General features: G+C 35.9%; 1 protein-coding gene across 10 annotated transcripts in view; it reads left to right on the top strand.

Moving 5' to 3' along the window:
- The window catches only part of ADGRB3 (adhesion G protein-coupled receptor B3), a 463,874-nt gene that overhangs the window by 353,236 nt on the left and 86,085 nt on the right, over nt 1-24,553 (top strand). For all 10 annotated transcript variants that reach the window (XM_017825573.1, XM_017825611.1, XM_017825640.1 and 7 more), the window contains 3 exons: nt 5,639-5,765; nt 7,414-7,517; nt 10,823-10,925. In XM_017825573.1, the coding sequence (XP_017681062.1) occupies nt 5,639-5,765; nt 7,414-7,517; nt 10,823-10,925 (334 nt within the window). The remainder of the gene's footprint in view (nt 1-5,638; nt 5,766-7,413; nt 7,518-10,822; nt 10,926-24,553) is intronic.

A 24,553-nucleotide genomic window follows, 5' to 3' on the forward strand; every position in this document is an offset into this window, starting at 1 on the left:
TTTCCTTCCATTTTGCACATTGATACTTGCAATATCCTATTAGTAGGGCAACTATTGATTACAGCACAGTTCATGGATATTGTGTGATAGATCATGTCCTAAACTGTTTGGAAGGGGAAGTATAAAGAGTAATAAAATATTACCACAAGCATTAATACTCACTTCCATATATCTCCCCTTTTCATGAATGATTTATATATAGCAGCCAAACAGGTAACCAAGGCAATTTTTGATCCTTCCCATGGACCTTGCTGTGAGTTGTACATTATTAGAAAGTTAGTCTAACAATGCATGCTTGTAACTACAATAACTCTGCTACAAATCCTACTTTTTAGGGTTTAATATCTCATCTGGTTTATATCATATTAAAATAAAACTTGGTTTCCACCCCAGATACACATTTGTTTTACAAAAGAATTATTCATATAGGATTTATTTTTGATATAAAGATCAGCAAGAAAAATAAATTTTCAAAGATTTCTACTTTCTTTGGCAAAAAAAGGAATTCACAGATATGTCATTGAGGACAAATAAACAATTCAATGTCTGAATAGAAAAAGTGGCCTCAGTCTTCAGGAAAATGAAGTTTTCTAGTTGGAGAGCCAGTCATAAGATATTCATCACCCAGCTTTTTTTTCTGATACCACGCAAATTCAGACATCCTTTTTGGGACATTTCAAGTATTTTAGACATGTAGTCATAGGCAGTTATTTTTTTCCAATTTATTTATTTTCATTTCCATTATTTAATACACTGGATTTTCTAAGTATGTGAGGGGAAAGAAAGCCTTGGGTCATAATGACATAATGTTAATCATATTAACAATTTCAGAGTAAACAATACTTTTTTAAAATGCAGCTTTATGTTTGACATTATTAAGGAAAGTGTGTTTGCATCCACCTTTTCTTTGTGCTTTTTTTAAAAAATTATGCATACTAACAGTTAGGTCATGTCTCAGATATATGGGCATGCACAACTGAAAGGAGACTCCTGCAGTTGAGCCTTCCCTCTGATTTCCTTGGGATTTTAGGTCCAGGTGTAAAGAAGTAAGCAGGTGTTGGAAGGACTTTATCTTTACTAACGTGCCAGCTAGCACACCTGAACAGGCACAGTGATGTCTGTAGTCTGCTACTCATAAGGGCCATGAGCTTCTTTCTTACCTTTTGCTAGGCTAAAAAATTCTGATATCTGCATTTTCCATGTGCTTCTCATCATTATATATCATTATTTACTGAGAACAGAGTTGTAATACCGAAGTCTGTCCTAAAGAAAAAACAGCACCTAGTTGAACAAAAAAAAATTATATAAAAATATACATACTCAAGAATTAAACAGAATTAAAACCATCCCAGCAGAAATTCTTAACTTCTATGTAGTTTGCTTTCACCAAAGCTGTAATTAAATACCTAAATAACAGCTTCTTGCTGTTAAGTAATGTAACTTAATGATTAAAAAGCTTTCTTATCCTACTTTAACCACAGATATCAAACATCAAAGAAATTACTCAAGTGCACTGCCATCATATATGTATAGCAAGATGATAACTCTTTGCTTCTGATGATCAAAACCCAGGCAACTACTTGGATCACTAGTTGCCAATATGGGAAAAAAAGTAGTTAACAGTGTTCCTTCTTCCTTGTCTCACAAAATCTTCCTGAAAAAAAAAATTAAATCTTTAATTTGAAAAACATTTCTTCAAAATAAACTAATAACATAGAAAGTGTACAATATGAGATGAAGTCCTTTATTGAGTGGGTTTGATAACAAAGCCATAACTGATTTTTATATATCAATATGTTAAAGTAAACAAAACAGTGCAATTTATAAGATATGTTTATTATTAATTTTTTAAACAAATAAACAGTAAATGGCAAACCGTGTCATGAGACCAAGAAAAATACTGCAAAATAAGGGAAACGTAGTTGCTAGAATATCAAATCTGGCCTGATCATCAGTCTTGGCCAGATTGGCAATTGTGTCTGTGAATGAATTTTTTATTCTACAAAAGTACTCCTGTCCTGTAAACTACATTTCCTTTGAAATATCTGAGAAAGTCGTATTATCATTTTCAGTAGTGACCATAATTAATTTATAATGCAATATTGCATGTAACATTGTCAGAGTAAAATCCACATTTTTTCTTCTATATCATACATGATTAAAATTTTATCTATATCATTTGGCTGTCATTTTTGTTGCATAGTGTATTCCCAATCTTGATTAGAACTAAGAAGTTTATATTAAACTCTGAAAGGTTATTGAAAAGACACCACAACATTCCTCTAGCTGTAAGACTACTCTGAGAAGGACACACATGCAGGTAAATATTGGAGCTGAGGGGTTTTATGATACATATGCCATATTAGCCACAGAACCAAGGGCCAAAATTACATCCTACTTAGGATATTTCTCCTACTTCCCCTGCTTCCCTCAGCTGCAGGATGACACAAGATCTGCAATGGTAAATCTATGCTTCTTGGGAATTCCTTTGCTTCTCTCATGGGAATTTTGCCAGGTTGATTAAATCATCCATAGCTCAGTAGAAAAGTACAAAAATTGCCAATAATGGGCATGAACCTACATCTATATTTGATACATATTTTAATTCAATTATTTCCCTTGATATAAATAGAACTTGTGTTAATAGTACCTGTCACTCCTTTATAGCTTTCTGCATAACAAGAAAGATCCACAGGAATAATAGGTGCCCTTTTGCATATTCATATGATCACCCTAAATGTTAGACACATAGTCAAAGAAAATCACACCAAAAAGGAATAAAACTTCTAAATATGAGATAGATTCTGGCTGGCCCAGAAGAGTTGCATTACACGAGGGACCGATCATAAATGGAGGACTTCATAAAAAGTGTAGCATTGAGATGTACTAAGTATAACAGTTTTAACTCAGTATTTCCATTCCTTATTTACTTTATACCTAAAACCAAATACTTAATTTATGTCAACAAGTCAAAATTATCAGCATCTCTGAGCAAATTGGTAATCATGCATTTACTGTTCTGCTGGCATAAGTGTCATGCAACAAATTGCAGTTACCCTTTTCTTCTGGTTCTGCTCATTACTCCATCTCCTTCATGGACTTAGGATGACATTCTGTGGAGCTTCTGTCAGTCATAATTTCAACAGGCTACAAATATATATTTTTAATGAGGTTTTGTGGGGTTTTTTTAAACTGCATCAGTTAGAAAAGAGAGAAAGAACATATTTAATCACTGAATTTTCATCTGCTGCATATTCAAACACAGTGCTGTTAAGTGAGAAATTGAAGTGTATCGCTGAAAAAAATGAACAATAAAATCTAAAAAGTGTCCATATTAGACTGACTCTGCTCCTGCCATGTCAATCATTGCCTTATTGTTGAATCCACTTAAAATTCTTTCTTTATTTCAGTACTAAAATTTTCAGTAGTACTGAAAAAATTTTGCAAAATACGTAGTATATTTATGGCTCAGCTACTGTATGATAAGAATTTTGTATTTGTGCAAGTGACTTGAAGAACAGAATGAGCCCTCCTAAACCTGCTGGATTGCCCATGGTTTATACAAATTTAAATATAGTTATAATTGTAACAGATGTTCTGTTTTAGACTAAACTGGTGTCTGTGATTGTCTACCTTTTATAATTAGAACTTGTCTAATTCTTATACATTGGACACCATCTGTAAGGATTTAGTTCTAACTGGACATATTCTGCATCCAGTGCTTTTCAGCACAGGCTGAATTCAATTTATTAAATCTTATTCTCAGGATGACTAATACCATTCTTTTGTTTTAAAATACGTCAATTTCTCTTAAGCTATCAATCCGTAATATTTAATCAGCACAGATAAATGCATTTCATTTGGCCTTAACTGTGTGTCACAATAAGAGAAGAGACAGGAACGCTAATAAACTGAATTGTTTAAGTTATCCAGAAGATAATGCTTCCGAATTAGAATATGTAACTATATTTTTCAAAGTGGATGTTGATTTAGCCTATAGCCCTCTGAAAGACACAATTTGTGAAGGAAAGCTAATAAACCGCTTTAGTGGCTTGAAGAATTGGTGATTTTCTCTCAATTGTTTCCCTCAGTTGCTGTTTGTTTCATTTATTACAGGATTCTGTTTCTAAGACAATAGTGTGTAGGGGTTACATCTGGTGTGTTCAAAAACTAGTGGCACAAAATGCTGAGGTGGCCTGGGGTGAACTGCACTCTGAGAACAGGCTTGGGATAACAAATTGCTTTTGCATGAGGGCCCTGGCATATAGAATCACTTACATAGGTGTGTTGTCAAGGCAGAAGAGGTGAAACAAGGGTGGTCACAGGGACTGGAAGTTATTATTCCCCCACCTTGTTTCTTTCCCCCTTCATTTTTCCTTTTTTTCAAGCCATTTAGTGACCCGAGGTGAAATGGACAGGAATTGACAGCACACAGGCTGCTGCTGGCAGCAGAGTCACTGCAGTCGCTCCTTGGACATGGAAGGAGGAGGAAAAAAGAAGAAAGAAACCTAGTTGTTTTCTAAACATAACACATGTAAAGATAATATGTTTGCTTTAGTGTAAACCAACCCCCTTTTCCCCTAGAAATTATTCTCCCCCCCCCCCCGGCAGTTCAGGAAAAAGGGGAGATGATTTTTTCTCTCTTCCTCTCCTTCTTCTTGCTCGCACAAAGAAAACGTGGGTTGATACCATTTTTATTGTTCTGCTGGGGTGGGTTTCAGACCTTGTATTAGCATATTGAATGTCTAATTGAATTCGGGGGCTGTGTTAATCATCTTGTTTTGTTTAAGGGTGGTTGGTGAAAGGTGCCAAAAAATGATTGCTTTGGCTTGGGGTTAGAGTGGTGCTGCCACCCCAAGAAAAAGAATCGAGAAGGGGGAGGGAGCTGGGGAAAGGCGAGTTGACTGAGTGATGTCTGGAGGGCGAACTCGTGTGTCTCTTTGGTGATGTGTGCTGCTGTACTGAAATCCACCCCTCTGCTGGAGCTAAGGCAAGAGTTGGAGGCATCTGATGCTGCCGTTTCCAGGGTGAAATTTCTAAGGCTGGTCGCTAAAAACAACAACCAAAAAAAACCCCAAATCCTCAGCAAAAATAGCAGTCAGAACAGAAGATCCAGCATCTCGCGGTCCAACTGACATAACCCAGACAGACGTTTGAGAACCACATGGTTTTAACCTAGCCACACACACCGGGGAAGGAGGGGGGGGGAAGGGACTAAAAAAGACACTGCAACTACCGAACATCACATTTCTTACAAAAGGGCCAGGAACAGAGCCGGTAGGAAAAGGGGAAAAAAAAAAAAAAAAGGAGAGAGAGAGGAAAAGCCTCCCCCTCTTCCCCCATGAGTTTTTCGCAGTGCTCTGGTGAGGCTCGGAGGTGGCTGGCAGCGCAGGGGGCGGCTGCTGGCGCGGCTGGCGGGGCTCGGCGCAGCGCAGCGCGCCCGGCGCTCAGCACCGCGGGGCCGGACAGCTCCGCGCCCCGCCCGGCCCGGCGCTGCCCCACAACAAGTACCGCGCCGCTGTCCGGAACTCCGCCGCTCGCTCCCCGCGCCTGAACTGCATTGTCTCCTCACCGAATCGGCCGTCAGGCGTAATTACCCCCGTTTCCCCCCACCCCCTCCTCTCTCTCTCCTTTGCAGGAACGACTCTTTGGGAACCTGGTCCACCCAGGGATGTAAAACTGTGCTTACCGATGCATCCCATACGAAATGCTTATGTGATCGTCTCTCTACCTTCGCCATTTTGGCTCAGCAACCTAGAGAAATAGTAAGTAACAAAGGGGGGAAGAAAACCCAGTTTTAATGCAAAAGGCAATGCGGGGGGGGGGGGGGGGGGGGGGGGGGGGGGNGGGGGGAGGGGGAGCTGGTCCATCTTTCCTCTCAGGTATATTGCAGACGTTGCATTGAGGAATTGTTTAATATTGCAGGTAGGCAAATGTTAGTCTCCTGGTGTCTACACTGTCTCAGATAAATGAATTCCAGATTCTGTGATATAACTAATTCCTCATGAAATTTGCATGCTCTCGAACTCCATAAATATTTCAGAGAAAGCCTTATAATTGTGGTGCAAATGTGTAGAAAACTTTTGTATTGAACGATTAAGGGAATGTACAAGGCTTTATTATTGCTCTTGGTAGGAAAACCTTAGATACTGTAGTTAAACAGATTGCAGATCTGCATTGGACATTTTCAGCATAGATTTTCTATGTAGTCTGTTTATATGATGTAAGAAAAATAATCAAGTTTTCATGAGAAAGAGGGGACATTAAGTGTATAAGCAGACACTCCCAGTATTACTGAAAGTAAAAATAGCTAAAAAGAAAATATTTGTGAAGTTATCCTGCCTAGGCATAATTTCATTTTCCTGGGTTTGGAAGCGTATAATCAGAATCTTTTTAATAGCAAAGTAAATCAGTTTGGAACAAAGTGGTTGAAATAAAATACTACTTACTGCCTGAGATCTGGCCTAAAAGTACATCTGTCTTATCTCCTATTTGGGTGACAAAAGATATCTTGATAAATGTAATTTACAGTACATCCCCAAAGCTTTAAAAAGCATTTTGGTAAACCAGGCACGATATCCTTTCAAACTTTTAGATCTAAATTTTTTCCATATGTATTAGCAAAACCCATGTCTATTTCAGGACATGAGCACATAAACCTACAGAGGAAAAACCTGATCTGATATCTGAGGATAATAGTTTCTTTTTTAGAAGGGAAAGCTATTTTGTTTTCAAGGTCATTCATTTTTTTTTCATTTTGTATTAGTACACAGAGTACAAATGAAATAATTCTGATTTTGAGGTTTTTTTTAATGGAAGACTTATGATACTGTTGCCACAGATATCATGCCATTTCTTCTAGGCAATCAGGAGCCCAAGGAAATTAAGCATGTGAGAATAGTGGATTGAAGTCAAAGTTATTAAAAGTCAGAAAGTTTGGTAATTCTGCAACAAGCATGAATCAAATTCTGGGACAAATTACTGGATGATCTTTAATATATTACAGTGAAACCAAGCTGTTTGTTTAATGCACAATCCTAAATATTGCTACTTCTCAAGAGAAATGTATCTTTTAATTAATGTCTACTGGGGAGTCATTTAAACTTGTACTACTGCCATAGTCTCCTGTTACATTGTAATATTACTATTTCGTTTTTTAAAGTATCATGCAGGTATTACAAGGCATTTTAAAGCTCAAAGGCCTCTGAGGAATGTATTAAGCAGATCTCAGAGTTATGTATGGATCAGTTTTGGAACTAAGTTGATTTCTGCTTCATAAGTAGTATTACTGAAACTGTCTGCGACAATGTGGCTGCTTTTATAATTTTGTTTCTGTTGTTTTTTTTCTTTTAACTTGTTGTTTTAATTGCTGGAAGATGTTTTTTCTTCATGGTTGTCTGTTGTAACCTACAGATCATGGAATCATCTGGTACACCATCAGTGACCTTAATAGTAGGCAGTGGTCTTTCATGCTTGGCTTTGATCACCCTAGCAGTTGTCTATGCAGCATTATGGAGGTATGTGATGGATTAAGAAAGCTAAATGGAAATACATAGTTATATTTAGTTGAATTGAAATTTAGAGAGAGCATTAGATGCAACATTTATTGTTTAGAACATTAAAAAAAATAAAAGCAAAATGTAATGCATGTTTCGATGCCTGAATTTATTGATGTGATTGATCAGTTTTACTGTCTTGGCCTACTGGTGATGTATAGCCCGTTCTTCTCTTTCCCCTCTTCAGTGTGAATGGTATTGCTCTTTTGGTGGAGTATTCATAGATAAATAACAACAGGATTCTTTTACATGATATATTTCATGTGAGGCTTCGGGCCTGTACCTTTAACTGCTTTTTCTCCATTTACATTTTTAAACAAAACTTATAAGTGATAAAATAAACATCAAAGTGGCACATCAGGTATTGAAGATTTATGGAGGTTTAGTGAACTGATTTTGAATTTAATCAGATCAGTTATAAGTTTGAATAATGACCACAAAATTAAATAATCTTAAATAGTGAGGTGGTACATTCCAGTAATAGACTTTCTTTCAATCCTGCTTTTACAATATTAAAATATTATATTGATTTAAAAGTGCAATAAATATTTATGGAGTAAATTAATTTGAGAAGTCAGGAGAAATAGCATGATGTCTTAGTGCAGAAGAAACACAAAATTAAGTTGAAAAGTCATGCAAAGTAATAAATATTTTAAAAAAGTGAACATGGATTCTCATTTAACTTTCTTTCAATAATAATAATAATAAAAAGGTTCTTATGCAAGTATTAGGGAACATGGGGATAAAATAATAATTTTTAAAGTAATGTAAAATCAACCAATAGAATTCTGCTTGATAATTTTACACCCTTTTCTCTTACACTTTCTTGTGTACCACAAAGACTCATAGGATTAGACATATATATATTAAATAAGAATATCTAGTTACATAAGTTATGGAAAGAGTATAAAAAATATCAGCTCTTATCTGTCAAAACTACGAATGAGAATATTTCAGGATATAATTCCCATCTGAAGAACTACAGTGTTATTTTTGCCCTCCCTGATATATTTAGCACTTGGATAGAAATACTGTCATGCTCAGTGGAACTGATCTTCTCCATTATTTAAATTAGACATAAGGAAGAAATCTTTTACTTTGAGGGTAGTGAGGCATTGAAACAGGTTGCCCAGAGAAGTTGTGGATGCCCCATTCCTTGAAGTGTTCAAGGCCAGGTTGGATGGAGCTTTGAGCAACTTGGTTTGATGGAATATGTCCCTGCCCATGACAACAGGTTGTAACTAGATGATTTTAAGTTCCCTTCCAACCCAAGCCTTTCTATGATTCTATGATTCCATTAACTTCTAAGCAGAGATAAAATGTTATGTGTTATGGATTTAATGTGGGTTCTGCATCCAAGTTAAGACGGGATAGCTCACATAGATCTCAGTGTTCTATCAGGGAGATATTTCTAAAGTATTATGACAGCTGAGTGGCATGTCATTTGAATCATTAAAATATGTCTGCAATGTGTTTCTTCAGAGCACATAGTAAACAACCATAGGGAGAAGATAGACACTGAGACTTATATGTACATATACTTGTTTTTATAAATCTAGGGGTAGGGAGAAATCTAATGTTTTGACCCTATGTCTGCATTTATATTTTGGAACACCCACCTTCCCTTTGAATGGCAGGACCTCTTTAGAAGTGATATGAGTTAGATGTATTCTGATCCATAAAAGGCCTGTATGAGCATTCTTTTATGGTTCATTGATTTGATCCCCCCAACCGAAAATTCAAACTGAAAAATAAATTCAGTATCAATCAAATATTCATCTGTCCCTTCCCTTTTCCTTTCCCTTTCCCTTCCCTTTTTCTTTTCCTTCCCTTTTCCCTTCCCTTCCCTTCCCTTCTCTCAATAGTGGGCTGGCAGAAAAACCAAAACCTTCATAATTTAATTCAGTGCTGAAAGCTCCCACTTGCACTGTATTTACTCAGATACTAAGGTCCTTTGTAGTCCATGGATAATCAGTGTTGGGAACTGATAGTTAACAAGTTAGAAAGTTGCAGCATGCTGTCTGTGTGAACAAAGGCACTAGACTTTCTGTATTTGTTTACCAACACATAGAACTAGCCTTAAGAATGTTGCTATATTTTAAGAAAAGATGTGGATTGTGGTATCAAGGTTATTATGTCTTTAACTAAAAAAATGTAATCACTTGTATCACTTGATATATCAGCAAAAAGGACTACAATTAATTCAATCCAAAACTCAGCCTTTCTTGTGGGCTCAGCAGCCTTTTCTATGACTAGAGTATCAACTATAGGTGTACAGCTCAGGAGGAGACAGCAATATTAACTGAACTCCAGTGAGCAGCATATAGAATAGGTCATAGAATATATAAAGATATGGCATGGTCTTCAGGGGAACTGAGCCTGCTTAACTTTCATTTATTTTAGTAGTCAACATTTACTGTTAACAGCTCTAAAAATCAGGTCAGAAAGGTACTTCATTTGAAACTGTGGTCATTCTCATTCTGTTCTGGAGCATATAAAAGGCTGTATACGGAAAAAGGCATTTTTAAGGAAATATGTGATAAGAGTATAAGACTTTTTCATCCTAAACATACGTGTAAAATTAATAGAAGTTTGCAAGAGAGACTGTGATGCTTTCTGCTATAATTTAATCTTTCTGTACAGACATAGCTATTTTTTTGGCATTCAGTCTTATGAAGATATTACAGTACTATTGGTTCTCCCCAAAAATTATTTTGTAAATCTCTTGGAACATCAAGAGCAATGTTATTGTTATCTCAATAGTGTGTTTCAAAATGCACTGCCATAGTATCATCAACAAACCTTCACCTTATTTATGCATCATGGACCAAATCTTCTGTTTATGTAAATCACCATATTTTTGCTGAAGATAGTAATTATGAGTGGTCTATGCCAGCTGTGGATATTCCCAGGGATGAGCAGAGAGTATAAAACATTCCTTATATGAATGCATGCCCGTTACTTATCGGTATGGTGTTAGAACAGTGTTGCCAGCAATTTCTAAAAGAATCGTTGTTTACTTTTAAAATATACCAAGTTACTAAGAGTAAATTGCAGAATATGTATCAAAATATCACATGTATCAAAATACAACCAATGGTTGTAATGTGATAGGTCTCTGATACTTTCTGAGCACTTGAAAGAGAGGCACTTCTCTTTCATAGTATCTTCAATATTTAATGCAAGAACTGCATCAAAGTTTTGTATAACTTACTAGTTGTTTTCCTTTTAGAAAAGTTGTACCCTCTCTTTTTTTATTTAAACAGGTACATCAGATCTGAGAGGTCAATAATTCTAATCAATTTCTGCCTGTCTATTATCTCATCAAATATCCTTATCCTGGTTGGACAAACTCAGACACATAACAAGGTATGATGATGGATTGTATTGAATTTGCATTTAAAGATTGATATCTTTGTTTTATTTGTGTTTAGCTTAAAATAATTACATACATTTAGTCCTATACTCATAGGACTCGGTGGTTTTGGTAAAATATTAACAGACAAGGGAAAATATTTACTATCTTTCATAGTCTTTTTTTCCCTTCCAAAAATCCCTTTTGGTATTGTTCCCTCTGGATAAGCTGTGTTCTCTATGGTAGACTTGTGTTTTATAACTAAATTTCAAAGCAAAAAAGTTCAAAGACTCAACATCAAAAGCACAAATTCTGGTTCATTATAATAGTTGTAATAGGATTGTGCTACAGTGTTTTTGTCTTTTTATTAATACACTGGTACTCGAAAGGCAAGTAGGAATTGCTTAGAAGTTAGACCATGTTTCTCGAAAATGTGCAGAAACAGACATCATGACAAGCCATGGAACTGTTAGATCTCTGACTGGTGTAGCTATAAGAAAGTAATAAACCTGCATACCTTACTGATATATTGCTGATTTATTGCTAATCTGTTCTCTGAACGTAGTTGTCATTTGTCCCTCTTCTGTAGAGCAGGATTGCCAGTGTGTTGAGGAATCACTCAATGCATAGTGATGATGGGCAACTTTCAGAAGCGACAATAAATGGTTGCTTAAAAGTAACTATAACTACAGGATTGTTTGGAATAGAAAATAATACGTAATTGGTTAATTGGACAATATGTGATAGAATGCTGTTAAGTTTTGGAGTAAGCAAGTATTTGTAAAGTTGTTTTTCTCCCACTGTGTTAAACTACTTAATGCACTGCTTATCTTAATTTTTTCCAATATTGAATGAAACATATTCATCCTCTGCTATAGGATAACTGGTTTTTCTACAACACACCCGTAATTAATAATTTTTTCTTTTCAAATAAGTGCTTAGAAGTTTAGCTGCCAAAAGTCTCATAAATTCAGTGCGAGTTACATAGCTGTACTTTGTAAAACATACCCAAACCAAACATATTTATTTCCAATATATAATTTGAAAAAATTATTGGAATTAAGATATCAATATGCTTTTAAAGTTTTGAAAGTATGTAGAGTGTCACGTGAAAAGGGACAGGAAAGAAGAATTTTCTGTCCAACCTGTATTAATTTATATTTTGTCTATCAGTGTCCTTTCAGGAGATCAAAGCCTTTTAATGTCCAAAAAATTCTGTTAGTGTCTCACATAATGAGACCCTTCCCTTATAAGATTTGCTGAGATGGACAGGACATTTGGTACCTTTTTATATAAGGACTGCACCGAAGAGCGGTAGAAAAACCCCTCAGCAGGTTTCTCCTGAGTTATTTCACCATCGACGAAACTGTCAGCACCTAAAAATGGACTCACTGTAACAGTTCATGAAATAACATGTTTATTAATGCAAATTTGTGACAATTTATGGGATTTGCTGTGTCTGGAATAGGGTCTAACTGCAAAAAAACCCCCACACTTAAACTATGTAGTAATAATAACAATAATAATGCAAAGCATAGGCACACACGCTAAAGCAAAAGCAACTTACAAATAAGTAAGGCAACTTACAAAGAATAAGTAAAGCAAAAACTTAAGCACCCTCCCAAAAGCAAAAGAACTAACAAAGAATAAGTAAAAATTTTAAAATGGTATGGAGCAAAAGCAAAATTAATATATGTGTATAAAGCAATCACTCACCCCACAGCGTCCCAAGAAGGTGCAGGGAGAAAAGGCAGCGTGTCCGTTACCTCCACAGAGTTGCTGGAACTTCTCCCCAATTTTTGCTTATGTCCAATCTCTTTTTATACCTTATTCTGTAGGCAGTTTGAGTGTCTATAGTCAATAAACTAATTTTGGGGTAATAGATGAAATAGGCCCAAGGATTCACTTCCTGAGTTCTGGCAGTGAGGATGTTCAGAAAAAAGGCCATGTTATGTCCCTATCCCTCCTTTCTTCATCTTAATCCTTTTATCAGTTTCTGGGAATGTCTCCCCAGGTGCAGGAGTTTTTACAGGAAACCATCAGGAGCCTTTTTCTTTCTTTTGTGTGGCCTTATCTATCACCTTACAGTAGCGGTGCAAATGAACAAAATATGGATTTGTAGAAGAAACCCATGTAACTCTCACAGATTTTATTCAGAGGAAAAAATAGTCAGAAATGTGCTAGCAACTTCAGCATACCAGGATGCTGAAGATTAACCCTCCCTAGAATTTCAGCACTGACACGCACAGTCATATATACTATTTTATTATGTATTTCAAGAAAAGATATGGTTCAGTAGCTGAAGGTTCCTGTGTATATTGCCACTGTAGAATCAGAGTTTGAGGGTAGCAGAACAACTGTATTGGGTAACACACTCCCTAGATATGCTGTCAGCCTTTCTCTGATGCTTGACTCAAGGAACTTTGAACCAAAATATGCCCTTAATCCAGTTCCTTCCATTAATCTTAATTTCTTTGAGCTCTCTCACTTCTGCTCACTTCTGAACTCCTGAAAGCGCAGAGATATTGCATTGACACATTTCTGAGGCCAGCAGATCCTAAAAATGCAGGTGTTCAAAGTAAATAATTGACAGGAAAAAAACCAAACACGTCATAAAGTTTAGATTTTTAATATATAGCCTGAAAAATTACTGTAAAATACCACTTTTTGCTACACTTGTCTTCTTTTTGAGTCCACATCTTGCTTTTGATACATCTACCACCCAGGGCCTTCTAGCCAGGGAGCACCTATAATGGATCAAGGCCAGAATACATTTTTTATATCAAGGAAGACATTCCTTGTAACAGACCAAAAATATTTTCATCAGTGTCCACTGATATGTGAATATATTGTAGCTCCAAGAGGCTACAATAACCAGCTAAAGCCACTGTTTGGAGAAAACTTACTCAAATTAAAGCAATCAGTTCTGGGTATGACTTCATTGTGTTTGTAAGTAGGGATATGTTTAGGCATCAGACGTGTTTGAATTCAAGTTCTGAATTTTTTATTTTCAAGATCATATGTCACCCGAAGAAACCAGTGTTTGATTTTTAGTCTATAGTTCTAGATTGCAATACTGACATCTGTAAGAAAAATTATGTTTTCATTTTGCTGAGTTGGAAAATTAAATCTGTACATGGAAACTTTAGAAAGAAAATCAGGTCATGACGTGTGGTTTAAGATTAAAAACATTTTAGGTTTTTTTCTGAGACTTTTTTATTTACTAGAAGTCAAACCATGTGGATTTTTAGTGTTTGTTTGAAAATTTTTGGAAGAAATTTTGGAAATATTTTATTAAGACAATGTAATATTCAAGTTATCAAAAATTGTTTGCTGAATAAAGGCTAAAGTAATTTTTTATGGCAAGAAGATGAGCTCTTTTTTTTAAAATGTATTAGGGAATATTTGATATATATGATATGCCAAGTTTGAGTTTGTTTACTCTGTTCCATTCGCATTCTTATGTTCATACTATTCTCAGACTATTGGGGCACTTAGTTAATGTCCACACGATGCTGTAAATATTCACAATACTGAAGCATATCCTTTTTTTTCTGTGCTTTAGTTTGGCTCCGGGTTTAAATTGTCCCTAGCTCTCTATTTGGGTATATTCCCTTTGAGAATATCAAAGATATATTTATAACGAACAGTATATTTTCGGTTTGTTTGCAGTTTGCGGTTTTCTTTGTCTGTATTAAATACTTCACCAACTACTTCTATTTTATATTGAAAGCTCAATATATCATTCGTGTTTCTACAAAAGCTTCTTTTAGTGAAGGCTAAGTGAGTTTGAATATGGCATTCCCTTTGGTTCAACTAAGTTCTGGCTTTTTTTAGTAAGAAAAAACACCTCCCATGGACAAAAATGGACAAAACATTTACCAAGGATATGTAGAAGGAATTAACACTTTCAAACTACCATAATTTTTCCATTTCTAGTATTCCCTTTTTAAAAGTTGCTTTTTTTCTCCAGTTTCAATAACTTGAGGATACCAACAGTAGACCAGATATCTAGGTCATGGGGCGTTTTAGCTTGTTTTGGAGTAGTTCATGATGGCAGTCATGGAGGGAAGTAGAATTATTCTTGGAAGATTTGGATTGGGATAGCAAAAAAGCCTTTTGTCAACAGAAAATCTTTGGTCCTTTATTCCTTATTAGCCAAACATGTTGTGCATTTTATTGAAGGACACAGCTGAGAAATGTTCTGATTTTTTTATTATGTTTCCCCAAACCTTTCAAAACACAGAACTTTATTCAAAGCTTTCTTAATGCTTCAGATTGTGTAAGAGATTTCATTTTTTTTCAGATCCTGTTTTGAAATACAGGTCACTGAAGGCTGAAATTACAAAAATATTATGAAAATAATTATGTATCTTGTTTAAATATAATTGGTGTTATACTGTGCATGAGAAGCATATTAACTTACTTTAGTATTTCTTTCTGTGTCTTTTTTTCTTTCCAGTGTTAAATGTTAGCCGCATAATTGCTTTTAAATTTGAGGATATGCAATTGCTACTACAACTGAATTTAGTTTTAATGCTAAAATTAAGTCTCCTTAATTAAGGAAGGGTAAAACTTCTCATTTATAACATAACTGCTCAAATATCTGTTATTTCACAAATGCTGTGAGATGTTCCTGACATCTATAAAAGCATTACATATTTACTTGGAAGAGACTGAGGTTTTTTTGAGGAAATATCTGTCAGTGATTTGTAGCATTCACTGTATCATAACTCTTGCTATTTTATGTTTCCTAATGTTCATATTGCCATCAAGAATTGTTGTATTTCTTCTATATGTGGACCTTTAATGCTTAAGCTATAAACTTTTACTATGCTTCTGATCCCATTTAATGAATAGATTCTCTACTCCCATAAGTTATTGATTAATATTGTGTGGATTTTTTCATAAATTCTCTCTCATTTTGCATACATCCAGAAAATACCCTGGTTTCTTTCAGTTTTGCCTTAAACACATTAGCTGTTTGATATAAACAGTTCCAGTATATTTATTTTTTTCTATGAAGAAAACAAAGATGAATACAATTTAAACGAAACCATAGAATTCATTACACATATGGGAAAAAGTTAATTATTTTTCTATATAATCTGTTTCTGACTGTACTTACTTATTGCTGAAGTTGAGGTCACTTGGGAGAAACAGTCATATTTTTAAAAATGCCATCAGACTCAGTACATTTTGTTAGCCATAGTCAGGTTTCTTGTGCCTATCAAGGAAAGAACAGGGAAGATGTTAAGGCAAGATTTAGTAATCCTGATATTCTGTGTCATCCCTGTTTAATTGCAATATTCAGTTTATTATTCTTGCTCTTATATTTTGAAATTCATCTCTTAGGCCATGCCTGAAAGGATATGAAAAAGGCATGTCCTGACCACCTAAAGCACATAACATAACCTTGATAAAGGCATTGTAAACAAGCAACAACCCCATAAAAATTTGTAGATAATAAGATTAGAATGTTCACTAAAGAGACTGACCGGACAAAAATAAGTCACTTTTAGTATTTTTTTAATAGAGGTGTGAGGCTGAAAGAAGCAAATAGAAGTTGAAAGAAGCTTAGAAGCCACAGCGTCCCATTCCCATAGCACTCTGAAGTAGCTGACTGCGTAACTAGAGCTCCCTCAGGTTTTGAGAGGCAGTGGGTGGTGGGATCCCCTGAGAAATCTGCAAATGTTCAGGTGATACTAATGCTGCCTCTAACCATGTGGCTCTTGCCCCATATCTGCCACTGCCTTACAGATGCAGGCATCATGGCAATACATTTCCTAGGAAACAGCGGGGGAGACCTAAGAGCAGATGGAATGAACAGAGAAATGATGCTAACACAGCATTAAGGTTGTGTTAGAAAATCAATGAGGGAGTAGGGAATTCAGTATATCAGGCAATAGCACTCCATATTTCAAGTCTTTCTGGAGAAGTTCAAGGGAATAGCCTCCATTTAAGCAGCTGAAGCCCAGGAAAATATATCCTTCCATTTTTGCCAGTATCCAACTTCCAAATTAACACCTACTCTGCTGATTGTCATATTTTTCTTTGTGTAACAGCTTTTTGAGCAGCTGACCCAGAGAGTGTCTGATATGGGTCATTCATCCCAGAAACATACCAATAAATAGGTCAGCAGTGAGAGCGCACTGCACCACACACATCTGTCTGCTCTGTGTTCGGAAATTCAGAAGCAATCAAAAGGAGAAGAACACACTTAACTGAATAACTATTTCAGGAGTAGGTCTGTGTAAGCAACGCTGTTTTACCATGCTAAATTCTGACAAAACCTGTTAACGTCAGCTGAATTAACTACCTACTTTTAGATTCTCAAAAGAACCTCTGGGAGCAGATCTTTCTTACCCAAGATCAGTAAACGTGGTCATTCATGTTACTGTTGCCTGCCTCAGAGAAGGTAACATTCTTCTCAAAAGTGCCTGCCAGACCATGTCTCAAAGTGTATCAACATTATCATTCATTTTGCTATATCTAAACAAAATGGACATTTTCATTGTAAGTGGGTTACAGGGAAAAAAATGGTTAGATATTAGGAGCATGTTTTCTCTGCTTCCAATCCCCAGAACCTTTTAAAGTGCTTTGTGAACTATTTTAGAATCGTGGAATTGCTCACATTGGAAGATCTGTCCAACCTCATTCTCAAGGCAGGGTCAGCTGTTCAGTCAAAATGGGTGGTTCACGGCTTTATATAGTCAAGTCTTGAAAACCTCTAGGTGTAGAAACTGCACAGCTTCCTTGGGAAACTTGGTCCACTGCTTGACTGTCCTCATGGTCACAATGTGTTTCTATATATTTGATCTGGACCTCCTTTTGTTTCAGTTGATGCACCTTGTTTTTTGTCATCTCACTAGGCATCACTGTGAAGAACCTGGCTTCATCTTGTCAATGACCTCTCTATAGGCACTGATAGGTTGCTCTTAGATGCTGTTAGCTTACACTTTCCTGAGGTAATCCTCTGCTGTCCTACTCTTCCCAAAATTGTGGGGGTTTTCCTCCTTGCTCTTCAGGAGTTGTTTAGAGTAGTTTTTTCTCTTCTAGAATTCACCCCCACAGCCCTAGGGGAAAATAGCTCATTCTCTCACAAACACCTGTTTGAATAATTTCAGACAATCTGTTGATGACTCAAGCAGCTATTTTTGGGCTTCACACCTCTTTTCTATTTCTCTTTTGTTTATTTGTTGAATTTCAGTGAAAATAGAAAAGCAGTCAATGGGAAATAGATCAATCTACAAACAGTTAAATGTTCATATCTTTCACTTGCATAATCTTATTTTTAAGAAAGAGGAAACAATAAACATTTCTAAGCAACAATAGTAAAAAGGATTTTTAAATGAAATTACCATAGCAATTGACTTCACAAGACTAAAAGGTCTAAGTAATAATGATAACAACAGCAACAAAAAAACCAACATTAATTTACTTGGTTATTTTCTTTCTAATATAAAAGTTGAACTTCCTATGGATTTTCATATGTGAGTTACTATTTTGTAGGCATAGAACCCCTTTGTCACATAAACTGAAACAGATACAGAACCACAGTAGGATTTTTCTCATAGGTATCTGGTGAAAAAATACATTAAAAATTACAACTCTGAGATAAATGCAATGAAATCTTATGCCCTACTGCAATGATTAATACATCATTACTCTTTCTGTATAACAGAATGAAACATGATAGAAAGTAAAATCTCTTTTAAAGGACTATCATTTAACAAACAATAGTGTAAATTTGGTGCAAAATATTATCTACCTATTATACTGGATTTTATTTGTACTTCCCTACAACTCCCTGTTGTGTCTGCATATTTTCAGGAACATATGGTATGCTTTAACCTTGACATGCACTATGAAGTTCATTCGTACAGTTTTGCATTTTTTTCCTTGCATTTTCCTAGGTCACAGTTTTTAGGCCCCTATATCTTACAGTCAAGCCAATTGAGAGCATTTTATCAGGAAATTACTTTATTGGATTGGTCTGATTCTCAGATTGGTCTGATCAGAAGCTGTAAAATAAGCATTTTTTCCTTAACATTACACATTTCACTCTGTGAAAGCTTTGGGGCTCATTCCTGTGATTCTTATACATGAAAGTATTCTCCAGCCCTACATTTACTTTAGAAATAGTGTCACACAGAAGTTAGGAGAATCAGGCTCAGCTATGGTTCAACAGTCAGTATGAAAATGAATCATGGGGTGTGTGTTTGTTACCTATGGCTGAAGTACACTCAGTTCTGAAAACCAAGCTTGCTAGTGAATCAGTTCACTCTTTATGCTGGAGTCCCTCTTGCTTTTGCAGCAACTGAAAAAAAAAAAAAGAAAATGAATCATGTTTTGCTACATTAAATCAAACTAGTCCAGGATGCTGTTTGAGCAGCAACCAAAAACAGCCACTTCAGAAGTACAAGAGGCTCTGCCCTTGGCAAGTGTGAGTTAACATAATCTGTAGATTATTTGGTTGTTTAATCTGTGATTGATTTTAAGTCATGACCAAAATAAACTTTCTCTGAAGTGATAATTGTTCTCAAGTGCTAAGATTAAAGTCTGGATTCCAGTGCCTATGTCCAGACTTGTTTATTCTTTTTCTGTCCTTTCCCCTCCTCTCCTCTCCCCTCCCCTCTCCTCCCCTCTCCTCCCCTCCCCTCCCCTATCCTCTCCTCTCTTCTCCTCTCCTCTCCTGGTGAATCTTGTCTGCTTGGCTACAAGTAGTCAGGTTGCAACAGGAAAAGCAGAGCTTCATTCTCATTTCCATTTTCTCTCTTTTCTACAAGGTGATAGTAAGTGAAATTTCATGGGAACTGGGACAAGCAGTATGCAAATCTCTGTTCTAGACTGAGACTAACAATCAGATAGAAAGATGAGGATGATCCCACAAATTCTGATCTTTCCTGCTTTTTCCTTCTGAGAAAGAAAATGTGGTCACTATGGGCTGAACTCAATGAAGTCAGCTATCACCAAGCATGATCTGAGCATATTTATTACATCATGAGAAAAACCAATGTTGTTAGAGTTTCTGGATCACAGCAGGACTTCATCATGAGAGATGTGCTCAGCTTGTCAAAAAAGGGACTCCTAGGTATGATTAGGGCCCCAAAATTATGCACCCAGCAATCCTCTTGGTGCTAATGTAGAAGGCTTGTAGTGCCTCTAATTTTAGACTGCTGCTGAAACATGACCTTTTTATACTTGTTTTCTTGGACATACATGCTTATTTTGTTGAGTCTCACTGAGTCACACCATAGACATTAAGCCTGGTACTGAAAAATTGAAGTAACTGTGTTCTCATATTTTTGTCTTTTGATGGCTTTGTAAAAATTCATATAAAACTGACATTGTGGATGAATAAATAGGTATTACGTGAAATTTAATAGAAAATTATGTTCAGAATAACTGTTGAAAAAAACCTGTAAAGGTAAATTTACAAAGCATGCACTTGGCTATAATCATGGACATTTTTAATGAATGTAATTGTGAGATTTCCAGAACCCTGCAGGGAAGTGTACATGTTTGTAATAAAAAAGCCTCAAGCTGTTAAAAGTGATAGAAATCTGTAATGTCAAGAAAGTTCAGTTTGCACTAGATTTCTGGGTTTAAAAACAGGATGGAAAACATATTGGTATCTCTCTCTCCTGAAGAAAACTGAAATGTATCTAGCACAAGGAGTCCAGCAGTTGGAAGGAAGTATGAATAAGGTTGGCACAAAATATTGTTCCATTAGTAAGTGATTACATATCTGTCTCTAATTAGTAGCATGGCATATAATTTGTGCTCTGCATTCTTCATTTCATAAAAAGTCACATCTTCAGCCTATCACATATTTGCTAAATAATTTCTTTAAACTGGAAAACTAAATAGATTTATTATTCTTTAAATACCACTTAAAGTTAGGTGAAGGCTTAGAATGAGGATGGCTTCCTTAACAAGCTTAGCTGAGCCATGTGGGACAACAAAGCCCAAAGAGTCAGAACCTACAGCTATTGAAATCTGGATTTTAAAAAGATGGGATTAATTGTAAAGCTGTTGTTATTTGCATTGAGATTTTACACTTCTTTTATTTAAGAGGGCTTTTAAGTCTCTGTTTTTTACTGTATATCCTCTTATGCCAAGTCAATCAGAATTCAGGCTTGAGTTTTAGCTATTTAATTATTGCTGTAAAACCTTAATTTTGACACTACTTATCTTTTAAAGTAAATACAGAATAGTAATAACATTTTACTGAACTGAATGATCTGACAAGGCATTGCAGTTGTACTACAATGGAAGAAAAATGGTTTTGCTAGGAGTCATAGTTAGACCTTGGTATAAAGGCAGCATTAATGATGGACAAGAACTGTTGCTAGACTCGACTACTCTTGTAGCTATTCAGAAACCACAGCTTGTAAAATCACTGCAGAAATAAATATGTAAGAGTTAAACCTGATCAAGTGTGTACTTCTATTCATTTCTAAAGGATTCTTCCTTTTGGAAAGATGATTCAACAATAACACCAGTAAAAATATATTCTAGTCAGATTTTTAAACCTTAGTGAGAGTATTCAATCATATTCCATAAATACCTAAAGAACATATCTGTCCTAGTTAAACATTAAACTATCAAACATGTCTTTTTAATTGTAGGAATTTTTCTGTCAATTGCAAATAGGAAGCTTTTAAAACTTTGAATTGTGGCATTAATCCCGGTGCACACTTTTTGCCAGTAGAAAATACAAAGCCTGAATTGAATCAGAACTAAGCCAAATTGCATTGCCTTGCAGTTGCCATGGCTAGGAGCATGCACACAAGTTACTGATACAACTCATCTGACAGTCGTTGTGCCATGATGACTTTATTGTGTGTTGGAGTCTCTGGAGGTCTCAGTTCATTGAAGTTTCAATACTTCAGTGGATAGGTATGATAAGCAAAGCAGAGCCAAAGAAGCGCATTGAGGTTTCTTTGTCAAAGGAGCACTTTGCAGAATTGCCATTCAGGATAAGTGTATGCTGCACCCAGTGCAACTGGACCTTGGTATCTGTCAGTGTTACACTGTATTAGTGTTAAATAATACGAATTTATACGAACTTTGCTAATCTCATCTCGTGGTCCTTCTGTTCTCTATATTTAAACCTGTCATCCTGTCATCTAGGACTGGTTTAGGTCACTTGGATTTGCTTGTCTCCTTTATAAACTGGTGAGCAGAAATCTGCTAGTGCACCATGAAAACTTAAACTTTGGGAAGGAAATTTTCTAAATGTTCTTGAAAAAAAGGGATTAAAAAATGCACAAAACAAGTAGCCTTCCAGTGCAGTTCCCAGCTTCCTTCTTCTCCTAAATTCTTGTTAGGCTCATATGCACAATACTCCGCTGTGACAGTCGCGTTGTCTCGCAGTGGTCTACTAGAGGCTTTTGCTTTCTGTAGCTTGTAAAATATAAGAATAGATCTGTAATAAAACATTACCCAGTTTTTAAATACAGTAAAATAATAAAATGAAAAAAACAAAAAATTATGCCTTCTGGCATCTGGAAGGGAAGACTGCTTTCCTACAATGCTCTAAACCTGTAAATACCAGTTGGATTAGAGATGCTGCTCTGTGTTCAGAAGATGGCACTGATTTCAGTAGTGGGCTCTGCAGTAGTGGGCTCTGCAGCCCACTGATCTGTGCAGGTCACAGAGTATCCACTAAGGGAATTCCCTACAGAGGAGCAGAGAGAATACAGATAAACTTTCCATAGGTAATTTGGTTATATCATGTCATCCGGAGTCTGATGGAGATGGATCTGGTCTGGAAGATTTTGTAAGAGGAGACATCCATGCTAAGTATATAGTTTAAAATGTAACATTTTATACTTGCTAATTTTAGTTGCCAAGTTACCAAGATGCATCTGAGAGACATATAGCATTACTTATTAATTATTGTTGTTGTTGATAAAAATAACCCTATCCTTAAGGCTCTGGGAGTATTTCCAACATCAACAAATTTCAATTTGATTTATTAACTGATATAAACATTTTTATTGTATTTTTCCCTCCATCTGGAACCTCAACATATTTCATACTTGCCCCTCCCATAGTAAAAATCTTGAATAAATATATCAGACTTGCATTCTCTTCTCAATGTCAGCACATTGAAATCTGCCAGCTCTCCTGTAGAAATACCAACAGATGACACCTTCAGCTGTACTAAAACTGTTCTTCCCCCAGTTCTGAGCATGTTAACCTTAGAAATGTTGATTGGTACGTAGAAGCAGTGGATGTTATGAAGAAGGCAGGACATGAAACTGTCAGATAAAACCGAGCAAAAAAGATGCTCTGTTTCCACTGAACAGTGAGGGTAGTGTCACCTACAGGGAAAAGCTGTACTAGAAGCAGTAATGCTGTGAAGAGGACAAACTTTGCTCGTATTGATTACAGTCACACATGAGTGGAACCAGAGAATTAATTTATTTTTTGTATTAGCAGAAGTTTCCAGCTGGTCTGGAAGTGTCACCCACCGAGCACTCCACATGTTGAGCAGATTAGAGTGGTTAAATATTTAAGCCTCAAAAACTGGTGTACCAGTGAAACACATAGCAGAGATGAAAGGTCACAACTTCTACTCTATGAAGTAGAGTACTAATAACAGTGCAAATAACTGAAGGAAAATTGGGAATTCAGGGGCTTCTACAAAGACCTTCTCCATTTTCAAATAGAGAAGACAGTTTACAGGATGTAAGCTTTAACTTCTGATCATGTAGGATTTTTCAGCATTTGAATTTCATAGTGAACAATTTTCTGATGATAGCAAGACACTGGAACTTATACAAAAGAGAGGCAGCATCCAACTACAGTATTCAAATCTTTAGTGGCTGCGGCCAACTGGGCATGTTTTGTTTCAAGGTCATTTCTTACTGATGAGCTCACAGTGTTCATGGACCATTAGAGGGTTTGTCCATTGCTCCAACCTGGAATCCAACAGAAACAACTTCCTTGAGAATTTACAAGTCAGAAGTTATGAGTAACAAGTTAGAAGGTCATATGTGTGTCATGATGAGTTGAGCACATTTCTTACTTTCCCTAAGACACTCCCTGATCTTAGATGTTCACTAATTTTAGTGCATTCCACATGAATAACTCTGTGCCAGATAAAAATTCACCTCTTCCCACTGATGTACTATTTTTTTTCTGCAGATAGTCTGTTGGTGTATATGGTTTTAGATGGGAACTGCTTGCATCCCATATACATTAAATTTTTAATACAAGACATAGAGCCAGTGGTTAATCATGTGGTTAACCATGTGGTTAATGATTTAAAATAACTGAAGGGATTTTATTTCCTTTAAAAGGCTACTAATGCATTATTTAATAAGTCATAATTTGTATATAATAAAATGTCTAGGCTCGGTCAATGACAATTACATTACTTAGGAAAAATTTGAAGTCACACACACTGAAAACAATACAGAAGCATTTGCTTTCCATCTGAAGCTGTAGAGTGAATATCTATGCTTCTTTGAGCTTTATGGGACACATTGGATTTTTCTTAATACTTTTATTGTTATTTACCTTTCAAAATAACAAAATCAAAACAGAGCTCAAAGCACTTCAGAGAAAGAATTTTTATATATGTTAATGATTTCTAATCAGGAAGAAAAAATACAAAAACCTAACA

The sequence above is a fragment of the Lepidothrix coronata genome, unplaced genomic scaffold, assembly GCF_001604755.1.
Source record: "Lepidothrix coronata isolate B3197 unplaced genomic scaffold, Lepidothrix_coronata-1.0 Scaffold4, whole genome shotgun sequence".
NCBI classification, from domain to species: domain Eukaryota; kingdom Metazoa; phylum Chordata; class Aves; order Passeriformes; family Pipridae; genus Lepidothrix; species Lepidothrix coronata.